Below are 21841 nucleotides of genomic sequence, written 5' to 3' on the forward strand. Positions count from 1 at the left end.
TCACCAGTTTGCTCATTTCCCCTTCCCATACCTCACCCCAGTTCCAAACTTCCAGCTCAGCACTGTCCCCATGACTTGGCCTATCTTCTTTTCCACCTATCCACTCCACCGTCCTTCCCTGACCTATCACCTTCATCCCCTCCCCCACTCACCTATTGTACTCTATGCTACTTTCTCCCCACCCCCACTCCCACCCTCTCTCACTTATCTCTCCACCTTTCAGGCTCTCTGCCTGTATTCCTGATGAAGGGCTTTTGAAATGAGGATTTTACTGCTCCTCGGATGCTGCTTGAACTGCTGTGCTCTTCCAGCACCACTGATCCAGAATCTGGTTTCCAGCATCTGCAGTCATTGTTTTTACCTTCTTAACCACTCTGTCTACCTGTGGTGCAAACTTCAAAGAATTATGTACCTGCATCCCTAGAACTTCCTGTTCTACAGCATGACTCAGAGCCCTACCTATCTGAGTGAATTATGAGCTTCAGTAACCACCAGCCTTGGCTCCATTTAGGGCTGTTTCTTCTCTGTAAGAAGGTTATGATTTCAATGGCCCCTTTAACAAATGCACTTGGCAGATGATCCCTACTTTCCTTTTTAATTTATTCACAGGATATGTGCATCTCAGGCTAGAAATATATTTATTACCATCTCTACTGGCTCTGTAGAAACAAATGAGCCTTCTCTAGCCACTGCGGTCCATGTGCTGTAGGTAGACCCACAATACCCTTCAGGAGGGAGTTCCAGGATTTTGACCAAGCAACACTGAAGGAACGGCGATATTTTTGGGGAAAAGGAACTTGCACATGGAACATTGCCTTTCACCTCCAGCCCTTGCCCTTCCAGGGGGGAGAGGTGGCAGGTTTGGAAGGTGCTGTTAGGTAGCTTTCGTGAATCAGTAGCTCAGTGTGTAAATGTACTCATTGCTGCCAATGAACATTAGTGCTGACGGGACTGAAGTTTAAAGGTGGTGGACTAGGGTGTCATTCAAGGGAATGGCTTTGCCCTGGATACTGAGAGAGTGACTTGATATTGTCATAGATGTGATACCGAACTGAGGTTCCACATGCTATCTCGGGTGAATAGAAAATCCATGACTAAGTATAATAAAGACCTGACCAATTATTATCCCTCAACTTAAACCTCTGTAATTGATCATGGGATCTTGCTGTGCCATATTGTTGACATGTTTCCTACTTTATCATAGTGACTAAACTTTAGAAGTGACTTATTCACTACAAAATGATTTGGGATATCTTATTGTCATAAAACATTCTACAGAAATGCGAGTCACTGAAGCTGATACAGGCACTACAATCATCACATCTTTGTAGTATTTTGCAGAACTGTGCAGAGATTGCACTAATTTCTGTGTATAACTGCTTTTATACAACAGAAAATTGAGAGAATTGTGGATGCTGTAAATCAGAAACAAAAAAAGAAATTGTTGAAAAAGCTCAGCAATTGGCAGCAATTGTGGAGAGAAATCAGAGTTAGTGTTTCGGGTCGAGTTACCCTTACTTAGAACCCTCTGATTTCAAACCACAGATACTGCCAGACCTGCTGAACTTTTCCAGTCATTTCTGTTTTTAATTCTACCATTGTGTTTACTTTTCTTACAGTCCACACCCAGGCTGAAAGAATCCAGTAGATTGTGCATAGATTCATTACCAGACTCACATCATCAAATGCAGAATAGCATAACTCTACAATCATCAACATCCTGGCTCCCATTTTCCAAGGGATGTGCTCTGAGGTTAGGAAGAATCCTACAGCACTCCTCAGCTGTCCTCCTTCAGCACACAGTAATTGGGAAGAATGGTGTAGCCTTTTCACCTGACAATCACCAGGGAAATAAATAATTGCCGTGTTTGTAATTTGCAGCTATGTTTGTGCTGAGCGTTTAGGAATTAGCTGGGCAGAAGTGCTTCCCACTGCAGATCCTGCTGGTTTATAAAAAGGATTGTCATTAATTTGAAACAATTTGATAATCCAATGGTTCGGCACATGAAAAGAGAAATGAAAAGTGACGCTGCTGCTAGTCAGCAAGTTAAGATGGGATGGGAGGAGGATGCCTATGGAGACATCTGCATTTCAGTTAAACATCTACTCAGTAAGTACAGCTGAAACCAGAGAAATGCATAAATCTCTTTAGAATTATGGAGATGTACAGCATGGAAACAGACCCTTCAGTCCAACTTGTCCATGCCGACCAGATAGCTTTACCTAACCTAGTCCCATTTGCCAGCACTTGACCTATATCCCACTAAACCCTACTTATTCATATACCCATCCAGATGCCTTTTAAATGCTGTAATTGTACCAGCCTCCACCACTTCCTCTGGCAGCTCATTCCATACACACACCACCCTCAACATGAAAAAGTTGCCCCTAAGATTCCTTTTAGGTCATTCCCCTCCCACCTTAAACCTATGGTGGAAGAGTTCAAAACTAGGGGGCACAGTTTAAGGTGAGAGGAGAAAGTGGGCGGCATGGTGGCACAGTGGTTAGCACTGCTGCCTCACAGCGCCTGTAGACCCGGGTTCAATTCCCGACTCAGGCGACTGACTGTGTGGAGTTTGCACGTTCTCCCCGTGTCTGCGTGGGTTTCCTCCGGGTGCTCCGGTTTCCTCCCACAGTTTCAAAGATGTGCGGGTCAGGTGAATAGTGTTAGGTAAGGGGTAAATGTAGGGGTATGGGTGGGTTGCGCTTCGGCGGGTCGGTGTGGACTTGTTGGGCCGAAGGGCCTGTTTCCACACTGTAAGTCTAGTCTAATCAAATCAAAGTTTTAAAAAGGACCTGAGGGGCAACTTTTTTTTAACATCGGGAATATTCATGTGTGAAATGAACTGCCAGATGAAGTGGTGGTTGCAGGAACAATTACAACATTTAAAATACATTTGGATAGGTACATGAAAAGGAAACGTTTGGAGGGATATGGACTAAATTCTGGCAAACGGGACTAGTTTAGTTTGGGAAAATTAGTCAGCATCGATGAGTTGGACTCATGCTGTATAACTCTGACTTTATGACTACTTATATGAATAATAGACTTTCCCCAATTGATGAAGATAAAATATCTTTTAACTAGCAGTCACATTATTATTGATCCTATTGCCATTATTTGAAAACAATATAAAATTCAACCATAGCTGAAGCAAAAGCAGCTTAACAACATTCAAAAATCCTTCAGCATTCACACACTCTGCCGTTGACACTCAGTAGCAGCAGCGTGTACCATTTACTACGGGGTCCTTAGACACCACCTTCTGAACCAGCGATCACTACCATCTCAAAAGGACTAGGGTAGCAAATACATGGGAACACCACTCAATGCAAGTTTTCCTCAAAGCCACTCACCATCCTGACTTGGAAGGATGTCACTATGCTTTCAGTACAGCTGGATCAAAATCCTGGAATTCCTCCCTAAAGGCATCATGGGTCTACCAACAGCATGCAGACAATCATGGTTTGAGGAGGCAGCTCACCACCACCTTCTCAGGAGCAACTAGGGACAGGTAATAAATATTGGCCCAGGAGTGATAGCCAATGAAAGAATAAAAAAACACAAAATCTCCAGATGAGTCGGCCACCATCTCAAATCTCTTTGTGAGACTTCACTGCGTACTCAATAGCTGACCAGATTTATTTATGTTACAACAGTAACTACTCTTCAAAAAGAGTAGTTAACTGGGAGGGTGCTCAGGGCTGTCCTGGGAATGAGAAAGGTGATATGTAAGCAAATATTACAAGCTCTGAACAATGAGAGGAATTGATGGGTCGTTCCAAGGATGATGCATCTCCAAGAAATGGTGTGCTCAGGTTGGTCTATGTGAGGGGGAGGCAGGGAGATTAAAACTGATGGATACATAAATTTGTATCCAGCTTGGCTGGTCTGACGAGGCCACTCCAACACTGTGGGAAATACAAGGGAGTGCTTATAATGTAGATTTGACACAAAGATATGATACTGAAATAACAAACCAGGCACTATACACTCCAGCAGTCATCTCCTTGATTATGTTTCAAACAGGAGCTTTATAATGCAAGCTGCTTTGTATCCTCCCAGTCCTTGTCACTTGCTTCCATTCAAAGTGGGCCAAGCCCTCCCACATGTTCCTTTCAACTTAATTCTTTGGTTTAAGGGTTTGGTGAGATCACATGATGCCCGCAACACAATGGCTGAAATGCCCCACTCCTATCTGAAGAACCAGAACTGGCCACAGTAATCAAGGTGTAATCTTAACATTCAATTAGACAATGACTTCCTTCAACCTGTACTCTGCTGTTTTGATCAGTTAATTTAACATTCTATTTGCACTGTTGATGGCTGCTCTGTAATAATTAGATACATTCAGCAGCAAAGCACCAAATATACTTCAATCCCTTTCAATGTCACGTTTAACTATATTGTCTTTATTCACAGATGCGAGCAGTTCCCAGTGACCTGGCTAATGCTGATTCCTCAACCAACAAGACCAATGGATGAAGTCATCATTTAGCTCATTGCTGCTTATTGGGACTTGTGGTTGTAAATTATCCCTTGGGTATTTTCAATGCAACAGTGCCTATACTTTGGAACAGAGAAGGTTAAGAGAGGACCTGATAGATTTTGAGGGGCACAGAGAAGGTGAATAGAATGTAGCTGTCCCCTTAGCTAAAGGGTCAATCACAACAGGATATCATTTTAAAGTGGAAGGCAGGAGATTTAAAGGGAATTTGAGTGTGGTGTCGTTCTGGAAAGCACTCCCTAGGGGGGTACCTCACAACATTCAAAAAGTACTTGGATGTGTCACAACATTCAAGGCTGTGGGCTTAATGTGGGAAAGTGGGACCAGTGCAGGTACAGACATAATGGGTTGAAGGGCCATTAAAGGGCCTCTTCTGGACTGGGTGATTCTTTAATTCCATGATAATTTGACTCTATGATTCAAAGGACATATCAAAGCTCTTTCATACATCCTGAGGTTATGAGAGAGGCAACGGAAATACATGTTTTCCTTTCTTTAGATAACAAAACTCCAATTTTATTCTATGTGTGATCTTTTACACTTGCCCCAATCAAAGCTTCATGAGCAATTTCCACCCACTGCCATTTTCTTGGGTATTTAATTGTGATATACAAACTTGTCCATAATATTTCAATTTCCACACATAGAGAGTTAGTCCTCACCAATTTCTTAAATGGACAACCAACAGAGGAGACATGCATCCACTAACTCTGCGCAATATTTGATTCTAGACCTTGGAGGTTATTGGGCAGTGACTAATCTATTGTGTAGCCCATTTGATTTCCCGTTTGTGATATCTTGAATGAAATATCAAAGGCCAATTGTAAACTTGACAGCACACGAACACTACTCAAAGACTTACTTTGTTTTCCATTTTACTCTTGTTGCTTTCCTGTGTAATGGGTTATTGAGGTCGACAGCACAGAAAAAGACCCTAAAGCCCATTAAGTCTGTGTCAGTTAATAACAACTGCTAACTATTCTAACCTCATTTTCCTGCACTATTACCTGGTTTGCCTCAGCACTGCAAGGTGCACATCTAAATACGACTTCAATGTTCTGAGGGTTTCTGGCTCTCCCACTCTTACAGGCAGCGAGTACATGGATAAGCACTTGAATTATCAGAACATCCAAATCTATGGGCCCAGTGTGGGAAAGTAAGCTTAGTGCAGGCAGTAGTACAGGTAGCTCTTCTATAACGCGATGCTTGCATTCTTGTGCAACCCAGAATTATAGAAAAGTCGCACTTTAGATACAGCGATGTAGTCGCATTACAGCCAACACATGTTTTAAATGTTCGCACTTTACGAAAAACATCCCAAATTCGTCAATCACATTACACCGAATGCGCGCGGAGGTAACACATGTTATAGCAGAACGACTTATATATTTTTGGGAGACTTGATAGGGTGAAAGGCCTCTTCTGTACTGCATGATTCTCTGACTCCATGATTCCCACATTCCCCCTCAAAGATCCTACCTCTTCCCTTAAATCCATGCTCCCTGGTCATTGATGCTTCCATCAAGAGACAACGTTCCTCCCTGTCTACCCGAACCATACCTTATCTTGATCATGGTCTCTCCCTCTCTCCTTCTCTGTCTCTCTCTCTCTCTCTCTCTGTGTGACACATTGGAAGAAAGAGTGTGTTGTTGTCTCACCTGTTGTCTTCCCACTCCTGGCTGAAGCCAGATAAGGAGCCCTTGGAATCCGCTGTGTATCTGTAAACCACCAGCAAACAATCCTTGCAGAGCTGCACCAGCCTCTGACAGCACTGCAGTTCCTGAGAGGTGGCTGTCTCTGCACTTCGGTTGAACATGGTTTCCCAGGAATTCCTGTTGCCATGGAAACAGACAACATCATCAGCACTGTCTACAACATTCCTGTATCCCATCCCTGCACCACATCAAAGAGCCCAACGATTAAAGCTACCAACAAACACAGAAGTTGCTGGAAAAGCTCAGCAGGTCTGGCAAGATCTGTGGAGAGAAATCAGAGTTAATGTTTCGGGTCAAAACCCTGGAATTCTCTCACTAACTGCATTGTGGGTCCAGTTAAGAGCAGATGAGTTGCAGTGGTTCAAGAAGGCAGCTCACCACGAGACTGTCAAGGAAAACTAGGGACGGGCAATAAATGCTGGGCCTGGCTAGTGATGTGCACATCCAACAAGTGAATTTAAAAAGACTCCTTATCAGTCATGTGATGTGGGGAGATCCCTCTGATTGGTTGCCAGCTGTTGCTGACCTCCATTCTCAGGGCCCTAATTCCATGCCAAGGCCCCCTCAGTGTCCTTGTCAATGCCTGATTGGGGTTAGGCTTAACAAGACTTCTCTACAAGAGGCAGTCAGGGTCCTTCATTGGCTCTTCAGTCAGCTGACAAGACCTCTTATCTCCCCACAAGGATGAGGGTAAATGTTGCCCATGACACTGGGGATAACTCCCTTCCTTTTCTTCAAAATAGCGAATGAGGTATTTTTATGCCCACCGAGGGGAAGGTTTTGGCAAGTCTGGGCAGAAAGATTATGCCTCCAACTGTACCGCGTCCTTTGGTGCTGGGAGTTCCTTCAGTGTAGGCAGTGTTCTGAAATGTCTGGGATGAGACTTGAACCCGTAACTGTGGTGGGAAGGCAGTGATGTCGTGGTAATGCCACTGGAGTAATAATCCAGAATCCCAGGAGTTGGAGTGAAAAGGATCAAAGGGTATGGAGAGAAATCAGGAATAAGGGACTGAGTTAGATGATCAGCCATGATCATACTGAGTAAGGGACAGGCCCAAAGGGTCTACTCGTGCTCCTAATTTCTGTTTCTAACCTTACAACATGGAGATGAGCACGTTGTTCTGCCTGGAAGATTGTAATGGTGTACTTCTTTAATGCCAAGAAGCAGTGCTAGGAACAATGTACGCCAATGTATTACAAACACCAGCCAATATGTTTGGCTCCTGGGCAGACTGAGTGGTTTCCTTTGATCATCTTATAGAAATGTAGAAAATAAGAGCAGGAGTAGGCCATTCAGCCCTGTTCCACCATTCAATACGATCATGGCTGACCATCCAACTCAGTCCCCTATTCCCACTGTCTTCCCTTACCTTTTGATCCCTTTAGCATTAAGAACAATATCTAACTCCTTCTTGAAAACATTCAATGTTTGGTTCTCAGCTATTTTCTGCAGCAGAGAATTCCACAGGCTCCCCACTCTCTGAAGAGTGGAAAATGTTCTCATCCCAGTCCTGAATTTCCTGCCCCTTGATCTTAGCCTCTGACCCCTAGTTCTGAACCCCTTAGTCATTGGAAACATCCTTCTTGTGTAAGTGAATATAGTTCTAACAGATGCAGTCTGTCTTCATACATCAGTACCGCCATCACTGGAATCAGTCTGGTCAGTTTTCCTCCATAGCCAGACCATCCATCCTCAGACAAGAAGGACCAAGATAAGACACAATATTCCAGGTGTCCATTCACCAAGGCCCTGGATAATTGCAGCAATTGCATCTGTATGCAGAGTTTATAAGTCAGGTGTTACCAGGTTTGAAGTCTTCAACAGTTTAACTTGTCAAAGATTATTGAGTATTCCAACAGACCTCCTGCTGTCTAGCAACTGAGCATTCTTCGAGTGCAGTCTGTGAGAGGGTCCACCAAATGGGTTGAGGTTCATGAAAAGATACAGATATTGTCCAGTGAAGTGCTGGATCCAAACAGAACTTGCCACATCTTAATGAATTTTTATGTATTCGTATCTTGAGGAGAATGTTCATCTCTCTCCCACACACATACACACACACTCTCATTCTCGCACATATACACATTGTCACTCTCACACTCTCACTCTTGTACTTTCTCATGTATACATGAGCAAATGCACACACACTTTCACCGTCTCTCTCAAACACACACTCTCACATACACTCTCTCTCACACACTTCCACATTCTCTCTTTTTCTCTCTCTCTCTCTCTCTCTCTTTCTCTCTCACTCACTCACTCACACACATATATACACACACACATTGAATTGCATGTGTCCGGACATTTAAATTGCAATGGGTTTTATGATTTGAGATGGCTCATTCTTTGGGCATACACTGCCCCTACCTGATCTACTCTTACAGTTTCGCTCCGGGGCTCCCATTGATTCTGGGGAAAGAGGTCAGGCATTCATCGCCTGCTCAAAGAGGGTCAGTCATTAAAGTGAGGCTGGTGGTTAGAATTTGATGGGACTACCTCTGCCTATGCGTCTGAAAGTCTAAATAGTTAACATTCCTCATCCTTCATTCTGGATTAGTCGTGCTGGAAGAGCACAGCAGTTCAGGCAGCATCCAAGGAGCAGCGAAATCGACATTTCGGGTAAAAGCCCTTCATCAGGAATAAAGGCAGTGAGCCTGAAGCGTGGAGAGATAAGCTAGAGGAAGGTGGGGGTGGGGAGAAAGTAGCATAGAGTACAATGGGTGAGTGGAGGAGGAGATGAGGGTGATAGGTCAGGGAGGAGATGGTGGAGTGGGTAGGTGGAAAAGGAGCTAGGCAGGTCGGACAAGTCCGGACAAGGCATGGGGACAGTGCTGAGAAGCAAATGTGGCTGTGGTACCGAGTTTGTTTCATGACATGATTGAAGAGCTTCAGGGGAGAGGAAATGACCTGGGAGTTGCCGTGGGAGAGGGACTCCCTGAGATTTTTGCAGAGAGAGGAGGAAAACTTCTTCAAGGCAGGCATCCTTGCAAGAGGATTTGCAGTAGGGTTAAAAACAAGGTAAAAACAATGACTGCAGATGCTGGAAACCAGATTCTGGATCAGGGGTGCTGGAAGAGCACAGCACCTTCTCTAGTAGGTACATCCACACACTGAATCAGAAATTGTCTTGAACACACTTAAGAAATTCCTCTCCATCTAAACCTTTAACACTACGGCAGTCCCAGTCGATGTTTGGAAAGTTAAAATCCCCTTCCATAACTAGCATATTCTTACAGATAGCTGAGATTTCCTTACAAGTTTGTTTCTCAATTTCCCTCTGACTATTGGGGGGTGTATAATACAATCCCAATAAGGTGATCATCCCTTTCTTATTTCTCACGAGTGACTCTTCCCCAGAACTAGGCAAAAGTGAGGACTGCAGGTGCTGGAAATCAGAGTCTGGATTAGAGTGGTGCTGGAAGACCACAGCAGGTCAGGCAGCATTTAAGGAGCAGGAGAATCGATGTTTCAGGCAAAAGCCCTTCATCAGGTCCTGATGAAGGGCTTTTGCCCGAAACGTTGATTTTCCTGCTCCTCGGATGTTGCCTGACCTGCTGTGCTTTTCCAGTACCACTCCTCCTCAGAACTGATGGGAGCTAGGAAAACGTTGGTTTACATGCAGAAGATAGGACAGGAGGAGGCGATAAGGAGTAAACAATAGAGCCAAGAGAGAAAATAATTGGCCAGACAAGGGAGTGGATAACGATCTGGCTGGGAAGGTGAGTAGCTTTTAATGGGGACCGTTAGAGGCCAGCAACTGTTAGGGCTGTGTGTAAAAGCAGGCCATGTGATAAGAAGGTCTGGCGTGTGGGGATTGGGGCAAGGGCATGGGAGGACTCAGGCCCTAAAATTGTTGAACTCGATATTGAGTCCAGAAGATGCAAGTGGAAAATGAGGTGCTGTTCTTCCAACTTGCCCTGAGGTTCATTAAGATTAGCCGTCCTGCAGACAAACCCCATTGCCACAGGAGGTTGGGGGGGGGGGATGGGGCGGAGCGGGGGGAAGGTGGTATAGGCACAGGCAATGGCAACAGTGGGAATCCAGAAGGAACATCCAGTAAAACCGAAGAATGTGACACTGATAAAATTCGCCTTGATGACTTAAAAATGGGGATGCCTCCCCCTCCTCCCCCACCCCCACCACCCCTCCCCCGTAAGCCTGGGACAGTCATTTCTAAGTATTACTAGGTTGATCCTCTGGGAAATAACACATTGCTTTTAGCTGCTGAGAGCTGATCAGATAATCCAGTTCTGCACTCGCGATTGCACTGGGTGCTTACAATGTAATTCTGACAAATGGAAAGGCACAGAAGAACTAAAACAAAGTTAATCCTAATTCCGCAACTGTGCAAAAATGGACATTTCCTTTCTCTCTAAGCTCCTTTCTTTATATTAAAGCATGTGCTGTAATGTAACTCAATGTCACTCCCAAACCAATTAAAAGCACACACTTCATAAGTAGACCATCTTATTTCATTACAGAGCTAGTGGCAATATTCCCGGGAGACAGAGGGGTTCTAATGAAATTGCACGCTTATAACCGTTCCCTTACTGTGGTTCGAGTTCACATTCCTGCTGATAAGATTACAGTCGTATGATTCGTAATCATCAAAATCAGCAAAGTAATATACAGTTTGTATTTCACAGTGGAATAAATATTGCAGCATTCCCCACAGTATTTCCATCTGTGCTGATGACCAATGTTACGCATTTTGATCTCAGCCTGGATTGGACAACAAAAAGGTGGGCCATTTCTTCAGTGTTGCTGGGTAAGAATGCAGGAACTTGCTCCTGAGCAGCTGACACTACACGGAATATAGTGGTTTAGAAGAGAATTCACCACCAGCATCACCAAGGGGGAGGGGGGGGGCGCAATAAATTGTCAGCGGATGAATGAATTTAGAAATTTAAATTCTAAGGTCCCACTTCAGGGAAATGAGCTACAATTACATCCTCTTTACTCTTTCATGGGGCATTGATGTCCAAGCCAGCATTTGTTGCCCATGCCTAATTGCCCTTGCCTTGCTGGGTTATTTCAGAGGAGAAAGTGAGGTCTGCAGATGCTGGAGATCAGAGCTGAAAATGTGTTGCTAGAAAAGCGCAGCAGGTCAGGCAGCATCCAAGAACAGGAAATTCGACGTTTCGGGCATTAGCCCTTCATCAGGAATGAAGGGCTTATGCCCGAAACGTCGAATTTCCTGTTCCTTGGATGCTGCCTGACCTGCTGCGCTTTTCCAGCAGCACATTTTCAGCTGGTTTATTTCAGAGGGCAGTTAAGAATCAGCCACATCGCTGGCAGTCTGCAGACACATCTAGGCCTTACCTGCTACTGATTAGAGACAAAAAAAGCACTGCAGATGCTGGAATCCAAAGTAGACAGGCAGGAGGCTGGAAGAACACAGCAAGGCAGGCAGCATCAAGAGGTGCAAAAGTCAACGTTGCCAGTGTGTTCTGAAGAAGGGTTACACTCAAAACGTTGACTTCTCCACCTCCTGATGCTGCCTGGCTTGCTGTGCTCTCCTAGAACTGGTAATGATGGCAGATTTCCTTCCCTCAGGGACATTAGTGAACCAGATGGGTTGTTACAATAATCGATCCTAATTTCATGGTTGCCATTACCAAGACGACCTTTGTTTTGTTTAATTACAAATTATAGTAATTGAATTTAAATCCCACCAACTGTCAAGGGAGTATTTGAACCCTGTTCTATGTTCGATGTCTGAATGGCACAGCAGACTCAAGGGCTCAATGGCCTCATTCTGCTCCTATATCTTACCGGGAGAAAGTGAGGTCTGCAGATGCTGGAGATCAGAGTTGAGAGTGTGTTGCTGGAAAAGCATCGGAGGAGCAGGAAAACCGATGTTTTGGGCCGGAGCTGTTCAGGGAACATCCCTGATGAAGAGCTCCAGTCCAAAACTGGATTTTCCTGCTCCTCAGATGCTGCCTAACCTGTTGAGCTTATCCAGCAACACACTCTCTCGACTTCTATATCTTATAGTCTTAGGGGAAAACAGTGAGGGGCATTAGGATTCACTAATCAGCAAACAGATGGTACAATCTCTTCCATCCCGACATCATCCTCCAGTCCAATGATCCAGTCACTATCAGCTCCAATGAGAATATTAAATTCCACAACTTCAGAGCATGACCTCTGTGCTTCATTTTCTTTCTATCCATCCACCCTCCCCCGGTTGGGTCTTGATTGTGCCTTGTTAGCTTTGTAGTCAGCAGAGTGGGCCCATTTCTCCTTTACACAGCTAACATTTACACCTATTTTCCATCACTGTCTCTCCTTTATCACTGTTATCACTTGCTTTCATTAGTTGGAGCATCGAGGGTATAGGAGTTGGGACGTCTTGTTGCAGCTGTACAAGATGTTGGTGAGGCCACATTCAGAATACTGCATGCAGTTCTGGTCACCCTAATATAGAAAGGATATCATTACGCCAGACCAGGTAAGGATGGCAGTTTCCTTCCCTAAAGAACATCAGTGAACCAGATTCTCCCACTGTCCAGTAGTTTGTTGTATTGCCTGGAATTCTGAGATGTGAAATCGGCTGCTTCTGATGCAGATCCCCACCCTCAGAGCACAAATTGGTCAGACAGACTTTAGGAGATTAATATTTCTGAACACAACGATCAAGTATGAAATGTGCCCGCGGGATTATTGCATTGTGATGAACACTGTTAGCTGATTGAAAATCTGCTTTATGGTGGGACACAGCTGGTATGGGGTGAAATTGGACCCTGTGTTAATAGCAACAAACACATTAATGGGTTGGCATCAAATGTTGCTGTTTTAAAAGAAAACATTAAGACTCATTAACATGGTAGATGAACGGAGGTGAGTACACATTAATGTGGTTGTTACTAATGTCGCACAGTGTGATATCAACCTCATATCTTCAAAGGGATAGAACCATCCAGGCTAAGCTGTCCTTTAGAGCCAAGTTCAACACAACAGAGGAGGAATGAACAGTGGACCTGGGTGATGTCCAACTCAATAAACTGAGGGCAATATGGTTACTATTAGGACGGTGAAATATTATAGGGTGCCACAATCTGTTTGAGAGTATGTTGAGTTTTATAGTAAGATGGCAAATTCTATTTTGGATCCTGCACAGATGAAAACAAGGGCTTTCAGTTCTAAACATAACCATGATGAATGGTGAATCTGACTGTTGCCCTACTCTTTCTGCATTCGCCCCCAGCCCTGGAAGTAGGATCTGCTGAGGTCAATTGCCACAAATGAGTGGAACACAGTAAGAGTAGGCACAATGGCAAATAAGGTCACATAATTTCCCAGCGTAAAATGGGCACCATGTGGGAAGTGGTATACAGGATGGCATTCTCTTCCTTATGTAGGAGGGTCCCGTACTAATGTCTTGAGGAATATTTACTTGAGGCTTCATTTCTGATGTGCGATTTTGCAAAGTGTGACCTAGAATTGATCTGAGGAAGGGTTTAGAGGGATATGAGCCAAATGCTAGCAGATGGGACTTGGATTAGACTTGATTTGGAGATGCTGGTGTTGGACTGAGCTGTACAAAGCTTAAAATCACACAACACCAGGTTATAGTCCAACAGGTTTAATTGGAAGGACGAGCTTTCGGAGTGCTGCTCCTTATCAGGTGATTCTGGAGTACACAATTGTAAGACAGAATTCATAGCAAAAGTTTACAGTGTAATGTAACGGAAATTATACATTGAAAACTACCTTGATTGTTTGTTGAGTCTTTCACCTGTTAGAATGACCATGATAGTTTCACTTCTTTTGTATGTAAATGGCAAAACCTTTTTTAAAAGTTACATTCTCAGGTTAACTGTAACAATTGGTGTCAGCCACATAATATGTTGGGGTGTTAGCCCCCTGTGTTCTGTGGTCTGTGCCATAATGTTTTGACTGATTCTAATCTAAAAAAAAATGAGTTAACAGAGTCCTACATTGATTCATGCAGTTTTTGAGCAAATGTAACTCTGCAAGTACAAACTCACCCCACAAACATATATGTGCATGTCGGTTTTTAGATTAGATTCCCTAGTGTGGGGAGCCTGATGAAGGAGCGTCGCTCCAAAAGCTAGTGCTTCCAATTAAACCTGTTGGACTGTAACCTGGTGTTGTGTGATTTTTAACTTTGATTAGACTTGATACCTGATCAGCATGGATGAGTTGGACCGAAGGGTCTGTTTCTGTACAGTACAGCTCTATGACTCTAAGTTCCAGCCTAATCTCTGACCCGTGTTCTGAACCACAGGGTGACAATATTATAACAAGTTTTCAACAAGGCCAGCCCTTGCCTCCTCCTGAATTCTCAGAGGGCACATTAATGTAGGCTATTTCATTGCTGTGGATCTGGAGTTAACCTTAGGCCAGACCAGGTCAGCATGGTAGATTTCCTTCCCAGAGCCTTAGGTGAGTTTTTATGATAATCGTTGATAGCTAACAGGATTACCGTTCCTAAGACTAGGTTTCAACTCCAGATTTTATCAACTGAAGCTAAATGCCACTATGGCGTTTCAACTCATGCTCACAAAATGTTAGCCTTGTTCTTTGGATTACTTGCCCAGTGATATTACCATGACACCATCTTCACCAAACATAGCCCTGGAGTTATTGTCTTGACATCTTCCTACCTCCAATCATCCCACTCCTGTTATTACTCACCCAACCTGGTCCTCCAGACTACACACAAACACATCAATGGAGTGTGACTTCTTCAGAACATTTGAGGAAGGGTCATAACAGACTCGAAATGTTAACTCTGTTTCTCTCTCTACAGCTGCTCCCAGACCTGCTGAGTATCTCCAGTATCTTCTGTGTTGGTTCGAGATTTCCAGCTCTTTTTTTAATGAAAAGCTTCAATGTGGTGCCTCTTTTTAGCAATGTTTAATTTCTCTACAACCAAAGGACAATTAATACTCTAATTATCATAACACAAGAAGTTCCATCTTTATGAGCAAAGAATTCTGACAGATAAGGTTAGAACAGTGGCTTGGTGGTTAACACGGCTGCCTCCCAACGCCAGGGACCTGGGTTTGATTCCAGCCTCAGGCAGCTGTCTATGTGGAATTCAGTGACGTTACCGGAATGCCATCATCTCCTCTACAAGCTGACCGCTATTTACAAGGGTATTTCTCTACCCTGATTGCAATTCCCTTCTTTTGCAGGGGGACTGAGGAAAGGAAGACTATGCAGATGCTCCGGTTCTCATTTTTGAATACAAGCACCATGGTGATCTGTTTTCAACTTTCCCTATGACCTACCCAACAACTGCCTATGATAGTCGCCATTATCTGGCTGAATGGTATTGAAGGGAGGTCGAGGCATTCTGTTTGCTCCCTGTTCCTGGATCAGCGATGAGTTATCTCCGTTTGATGCTCAAGCTGAAACGAGCTAGCTTGAAATAGAGTTGTGTTGAGGGTAAAGATGCAATTACTCCTTTTGATAGACAGTAGAGTCAGGTGGGATGTAATTCTAGCAATGCACCCAATCCCGTCGGCATCCCAACATAGGCAACACGGTGGCTCAGTGGTTAGCACTGCTGCCTCACAGTGCACAGGGACCTGAGTTCGACCCCAGCCTTGGGTGACTATCTGTGAGGACATTCTCCCCGTGTCTGCATGGGTTTACTCCAGTTTCCTCCCACAATCCAAAGATGTGCAGGTTAGTTGGATTGGCCATGCTAAGTTGCCCATAGTGTCCAGGGATGTGTCAGTTTAGCCACAGAAAATGCAGGGTTACAGGGATGTGGTGTGGCTAGGTGGGATCGTCCTCAGAGGGTCAGTGTGGACTCAATGGGCCAAATAGTCTGTTTCCATATTGTAGGGATTTTATGAACAGGCAAAAGAGATTAATATTTTCCTGATACCTCAGCTTATTGAGATTATCATCAGATAAAACATTGAGCCTGATTGCTGAATGATTCTCTCAGGTGAATGGAATAATCTGAAGGTAATATTTTGTTGAGGCACAGTCAGGATTCTCTGGAATGTCCCAGTACATTTTTTAAACCTTATTTGGGTTTGTGGGAGCTTACTTCCAGCAATTTGGTTGCTGCATTTCCCTAAATGACTAAAGTGACTTCAACTTAAAATCAGCTATAAAGCACTTTCACATATTCTGAAACAGGTGCTATAAAAATGCAAGTCCTTCATTTCTGCCAGACTACCTTCTGCATGAACAATGTGACTGCTGGTGTTTACTTGTCACAGTGTTTGGTGACCTTTCACAGGAAACAATACCCTAAGGAAGAACAGAGAATTTCTTTAAAATGTCTGTAGAACAATTTATAAGAATTTTTGAAAAGGATTAGGAAGAGTTTACATTAATTGTAAAGTCATAGGCAGTACTTTTTTCATTAATAATATGAAATACTGGCCCATGTTTGTAATGGGGTCAGTCAGGTGGACTTCATAGAATATGAGTTCCCTGATTGGGGCCGTGAATCTGGTCCAATCAAGGAGCCCAGGCTGACAGAAACAGGCATGTCAGAGGTTCTGTTCACTCTGAGAGCTGGTTCTGAGGGAGCGGCAGCAGTGTCCAGGACTCTCCTTGTGTCAATAAAGCGGGACATGGTGACATGATACTGGCCTCTATGGAGTTAATTCACATGTGACCTGGTGACCCTTCACCAAGAAGCAGTACCAACAGGAAGGAAGTTAGGAAATAAACCTAATAAATCTTGTGCCAGACACAAAGGGGAAGCAGATGGAGCCAAAAGGAGTAAAACACTAAACCTTGTGAGGAGAAAAAACAAATTTCCCCACAAACATTGGTTGGATTTTCTCTTTTCTGCAGGAAAAGAGAAAGGAGTATTTGAAAAGACAATGTGAGCTGGCTATAAAGGTTTAAAACCTGGGAAGCTATTGGAACAGACCAGAAACACTAAATGGCTGGGCAGGGAGGGGGAGCTGTGCTCCCCAAAAGGGACCAAAAGATGAACCAATGTTTATTTTAATTCACGGAATGAGGGTGTCACCATCTAAACCAGCATTTATTGCCCATCCCTAATCCCTCAAAGAGGTGCTAGTGATCTGCCTTCTTGAACTGCTGTAGTCCATGAGATATGTCTTTAGTGCTGTAAGGAGGGAGTTCCAGGATTTTGACCCGGAAAACTGTGAATGGACAGAGGAGCAGGAAGTGGAGGAGAGCATCGTCAACCACGTCTGAGGGGAAATTGAGGTCTTTGAAGAAGGACGCCATTTGAGTTGTTCAGTAGTGGAATTGGTCCTCCTGGGAGCAGATGCGGCAAAGACGAAGGAATTGGGAATATGGGATGGCATTTTTACAGGGGGCAGGGTGGGAGGAGGTGTAGTTTAGGTAGCTGTGGGAGTCGGTTGGTTTATAGTAAATGCCCGTGTTGAGTCGGTCGCCCGAGATAGAAATGGAAAGGTCTAGGAAGGGGAGGGAGGAGTCTGAGATGGTCCAAGTAAATTTGAGGTCAGGGTGGAAGGTGTTAGTAAAGTGGATGAACTGTTCAACCTCCTCATGGGAGCACGAAATAGCACAGATACAGTCATCGATGTAGGGGAGGAAAAGGTGGTGGATGGTGCCAGTGTAGCTGCGGAAGATGGACTGTTCCGCATATGCGACGTAGGGGCAGGCATAGCTGGGGCCCATGCGGGTGCCCATGGCAACTCCTTTGGTTTGGAGGAAGTGGGAGGATTGGAAAGAGAAGTTGTTCAGAGTGAGGACCAGTTCAGTCAGTCAAAGGAGGGTGTCAGTGGAAGGGTACTGGTTGGGTCGGCGGGAAAGGAAGAAGTGGAGGGCTTTGAGGCCTTCATGACGGGGGATGGAGGTATATAGGGACTGGATGTCCATGGTGAAGATAAGGCATTGGGGACTGGGGAAGCGAAAATCATTGAGGAGGTGGAGGGCGTGGGTGGTGTCCCGAACGTAGGTGGGGTGTTCTTGGACTAAGGGGGACAGGACCATGTCGAGGTATGCAGAAATGAGTTCGGTGGAGCAGGAGTAGGCTGAGACAATGGGTCGGCCGGGGCAGTCAGGTTTGTGGATTTTGGGCAGGAGGTAGAAACGGGCAGTACGGGGTTGTGGGACTATGAAGTTGGAAGCGGTGGATGGGAGATCCCCTGAGGTGATGAGGTAATGGATGGTCTGGGAGATGGTGGTTTAGTGATGGGAGGTGGGGTCATGGTCAAGGGGGCAGTAGAAGGAGGTGTCTGCGAGTTGGCGTTTAGCCTCAGCAATGTAATGATCGGTGCGCCAAACTACCATCGCACCTCCCTTGTCTGCCGGTTTGATAGTGAGGCTGGGTGAGTCTGGTTCAGTTTCTGGTTAATGGTAACCCCAGGATAATGAAAGTGGGAGATTAATTATCATCATGCCATTCAAAATGAAGGGAAGATGATGAGATTCTCTCTTGTTGGAGATGGTCAATGCCCCTCACTGTGCGATGTGAATGTTACTTGCCACTTACCAGCCCAAACCTGAATATTGTCCAGATCTTGCTGCATTTGGATGGACACAAAGAGGAAAGGGAGGCATAGCAATAAGTTGCTGGGCGAGTAATCAAGAACCACAGGCTAATGCTTTGTGAACATGGGTTTGAATCTCACCAAAGGTGATGGTGAAATCTGAATTCAATCAAAACAAAAGAACTGGATAACAAGCTAGTCTAATGGCAACCAGGTAACCATTACTGCAATGTTCACTAATGTCTTTTCGGGACGGAAATCGTCATCCTTACCTGTTTCACGTTTCATCAAATCCACAGCAACGGGCTGAGTCTCAACGGCCATCTGGGTAATTCAGAGTGGGGGGTGGACAATAAATGCCGGTCCAGTCAACAAGGTCCAAATCTCTTAAAGAAAACTGCTTCAGTATCTGAGGCAGTATGAATGGTGTTGAACATTGTGCAGCCTTCAGCAAACCTCTGACCTTATGACAGAGGAAAGGTCATTGATGAAGCAACTGAAGGTGGTCAAGCCTGAGACATTCCCCTGAGGAATTTAGGTTCTTGTGGTGTGGTGGGTAATGCCAGTACCTCTGGACCAGGAGGCCTGGCATCCGGTCCCATTTGCTCCAGAATTATGTCCAAGCATCTCTGAACAGATTGATTAAGAAATATCTATCCTGAGGAACTCCTTCAGAGATGATTTGGAGATGAGATAATTGACCTCCAATCACCAGAATCATCTTCCATCGTATAACTCCAACTATCAGAGAGTTACGTCTTTATTCCCATTGACATCAGCTTTGTTTGGGTTCCTTGGTTCCACACTTTATTACATGCTGCCTTGGTATCAAGGGAAATCACGTTCAATGCCCCTCTCATCTGGTCCCCTCACTATTCACTGCACTCCCAACACCCCTGACACACATTTAAATTGGTACACCTCACGATATCTTGTATGACATTCTTAAGAAATCAAAGCATCCCATTTTGACTCTGGAACCTCCCTGATGCCACACTCAGTCGAATGCAGCCTTGATGTCAAGGGCAGTCACTCTCCCCTACCCTTTGGGATTCAGCTCTTTTGTCTAGGTTTCACCCAGTGGCCTTGGTTGAATTGACAGTGAGCAGGTTATTGCTGAGCAAGTGCCACCCGAGAGCACAGTCAACAATGACCCCTTCCGTCATCTTGTTCATTGAATTTGGGAAAGCCACACTATCACGGTTGTTGTGGCCCAAAGGAGACAGGGTTCAAAGGCTGCCCGGGTGGTGATTACTGATGAAACGGAGTTGAACGGGATTGTCAGACATGACCCCTGACTGACCTTGTGTGAGTAACGAGCAGCACGTTTTTATGCTCTGTGTCTATCTAATACCAGATAATGCTGGAGGGTGCTGCTGTGCTGGTGTAAGACACAACCTTTGTTTTCACAAACACAAAATAGAAATTGCTGGAAAAGCTCAGCATGGTGGCTCGAGTGGTTCGCACTGCTACTTCACAGCATCAGGGCCCTGAGTTCGATTCCAGCTTCAGGTGACTGTCTGTATGGAGTTTGCACATTCTCCCCGTGTCTGTGTGAGTTTCCTCCCAAAGATGTGTATGTTAGATGGATTAGCCATGGGAGATGCAGGGGTAGGAGGGAGGTCCTTTGAAGGGTTAGTGCAGGGCTTGATGGGCTGAATGCCCTGTTCCTGTATGGTACAGATTCTATGGCTCCTTACAGTGACCTCATTGTAAGAAGCACCATTCTAGAAAAAAATATGGGCAGCATGGTGGCTCAGCAGTTAGCACTGCTGCCTCACAGCACCAGGGTCCCAGGTTTGATTCCAGCCTTGGGTGACTGACTGTGTGAAGTTTGCACGTTCTCCCCGTGTCTGTGTGGGTTTCCTCCGGGTGCTCCGGTTTCCTCCCACAGTCCAAAGATGTGTGGGTCAGGTGAATTGACCATGCTAAATTGCCCATAGTGTTAGGTGCATTGGTCAGAGGGAAATGGCCTGGGTGGGTTACCTTTCGGAGGGTTTGTTGGGCTGAAGGGCCTGTTTCCACGCTGTAGGGAATCTAAAAATCTAGGTCTGGCAGCATTCGTGGAGAGAAGTCCGAGTTAATGTCTCAGGCTGAGTGACATTTCGAGTCATGTGACCTTCCTTATAACCATTGTTTTGCCAAATATTTAAGTGAACATTTACTTTCATATTCAAACTAAAATTTGTCAATTAATTTCATTGATTCTTCGTTTCAGAGTCTTTGAAGAATTTGATTAGTTTGCTTTAAAGTTTCCTTCCCTGCAGAGGATCCCAAAGAAAAGATTTTCAATTTATCCAATCACCTTCAAGTAGAGGCCTTGAAAATAGGCTTTTGCTCAAGGGCAATTTTAAAACATGTAAATTTTTGCTGAGAACCAAACCGAAAAGCCAAAGAACTGCAATTGCTGGAAATCAGAATCAAAACCAGAAATTGCAAGAAAAGCTCAGCGAGTCTGGCAGCATCCCGTGAAGAGAAAGCACAATTAAAGTTTTGGGTCCAGTGACCCTTCTTCAGAACTGCTCGTAGGATCTGGAGAAGGGTCACTGCATCCGAAACGTTAACTCTGCTTTCTCTCCACGGGTGCTGCCAGATCTGCAGAGATTTTTGTCACATACTTGTCGGACCTGAAATGGAAGACTCTGCGGGGATGTGGAGGGAAGAATGACTTGGATAGTTATTGCAAAGAATGTAGGGCTGAACAGCCTTCATTCTGCACCACATGATTTAATGTATGTTTAGCGTTTCCTTTAGATCTAACTAAAAAGTCATTAATCAGTCCAACCAAGTCCTCACATAAGCTCCTCTGTGTTTATTTTTTTGTGCACTCTGGGTTTGCTGTTGGGCAGCAGGATGGAATTAGCTTTGCTTTAAAGGAAATGCTTCAGACCACTTATATACAATTTAAACTACCCCAAAGTGCCCCTCATCTTAACATCCATATCTGTTTACAAGAAAGAAAAAGCAAGTAACTCATCACAGATGTCTCGAGAGGAGCTGTGTACAGTTGCCACACTGTACAACTCTAGAATCCTTCAGTTGGAACTGTCTCTTCCTGTGGGGAAAATGTATTTTTAGGTAAATATGTACACACACACACACACACACACACACACACACACACACACACACACACACACACACACACACACACACACACATTCAAACATCAGAGGGCAG

General features: G+C 44.6%; 1 protein-coding gene across 2 annotated transcripts in view; it reads right to left on the reverse strand.

Annotated features, from left to right (window-relative positions):
• ttll7 (tubulin tyrosine ligase-like family, member 7) overlaps nucleotides 1-21841 on the reverse strand; it is a 192638-nt gene that overhangs the window by 8694 nt on the left and 162103 nt on the right. Inside the window, exon 18 of one of the 2 annotated variants that reach the window (XM_060830002.1) lies at nucleotides 6167-6340. The exons of the other annotated variant lie outside the window; for it this stretch is intronic. Within the exon in view, the coding sequence (XP_060685985.1) occupies nucleotides 6167-6340 (174 nt within the window). The remainder of the gene's footprint in view (nucleotides 1-6166; nucleotides 6341-21841) is intronic. 2 annotated transcript variants of the gene reach the window in all.

This window comes from Hemiscyllium ocellatum, chromosome 9 (genome assembly GCF_020745735.1).
Source record: "Hemiscyllium ocellatum isolate sHemOce1 chromosome 9, sHemOce1.pat.X.cur, whole genome shotgun sequence".
Taxonomy (NCBI): domain Eukaryota; kingdom Metazoa; phylum Chordata; class Chondrichthyes; order Orectolobiformes; family Hemiscylliidae; genus Hemiscyllium; species Hemiscyllium ocellatum.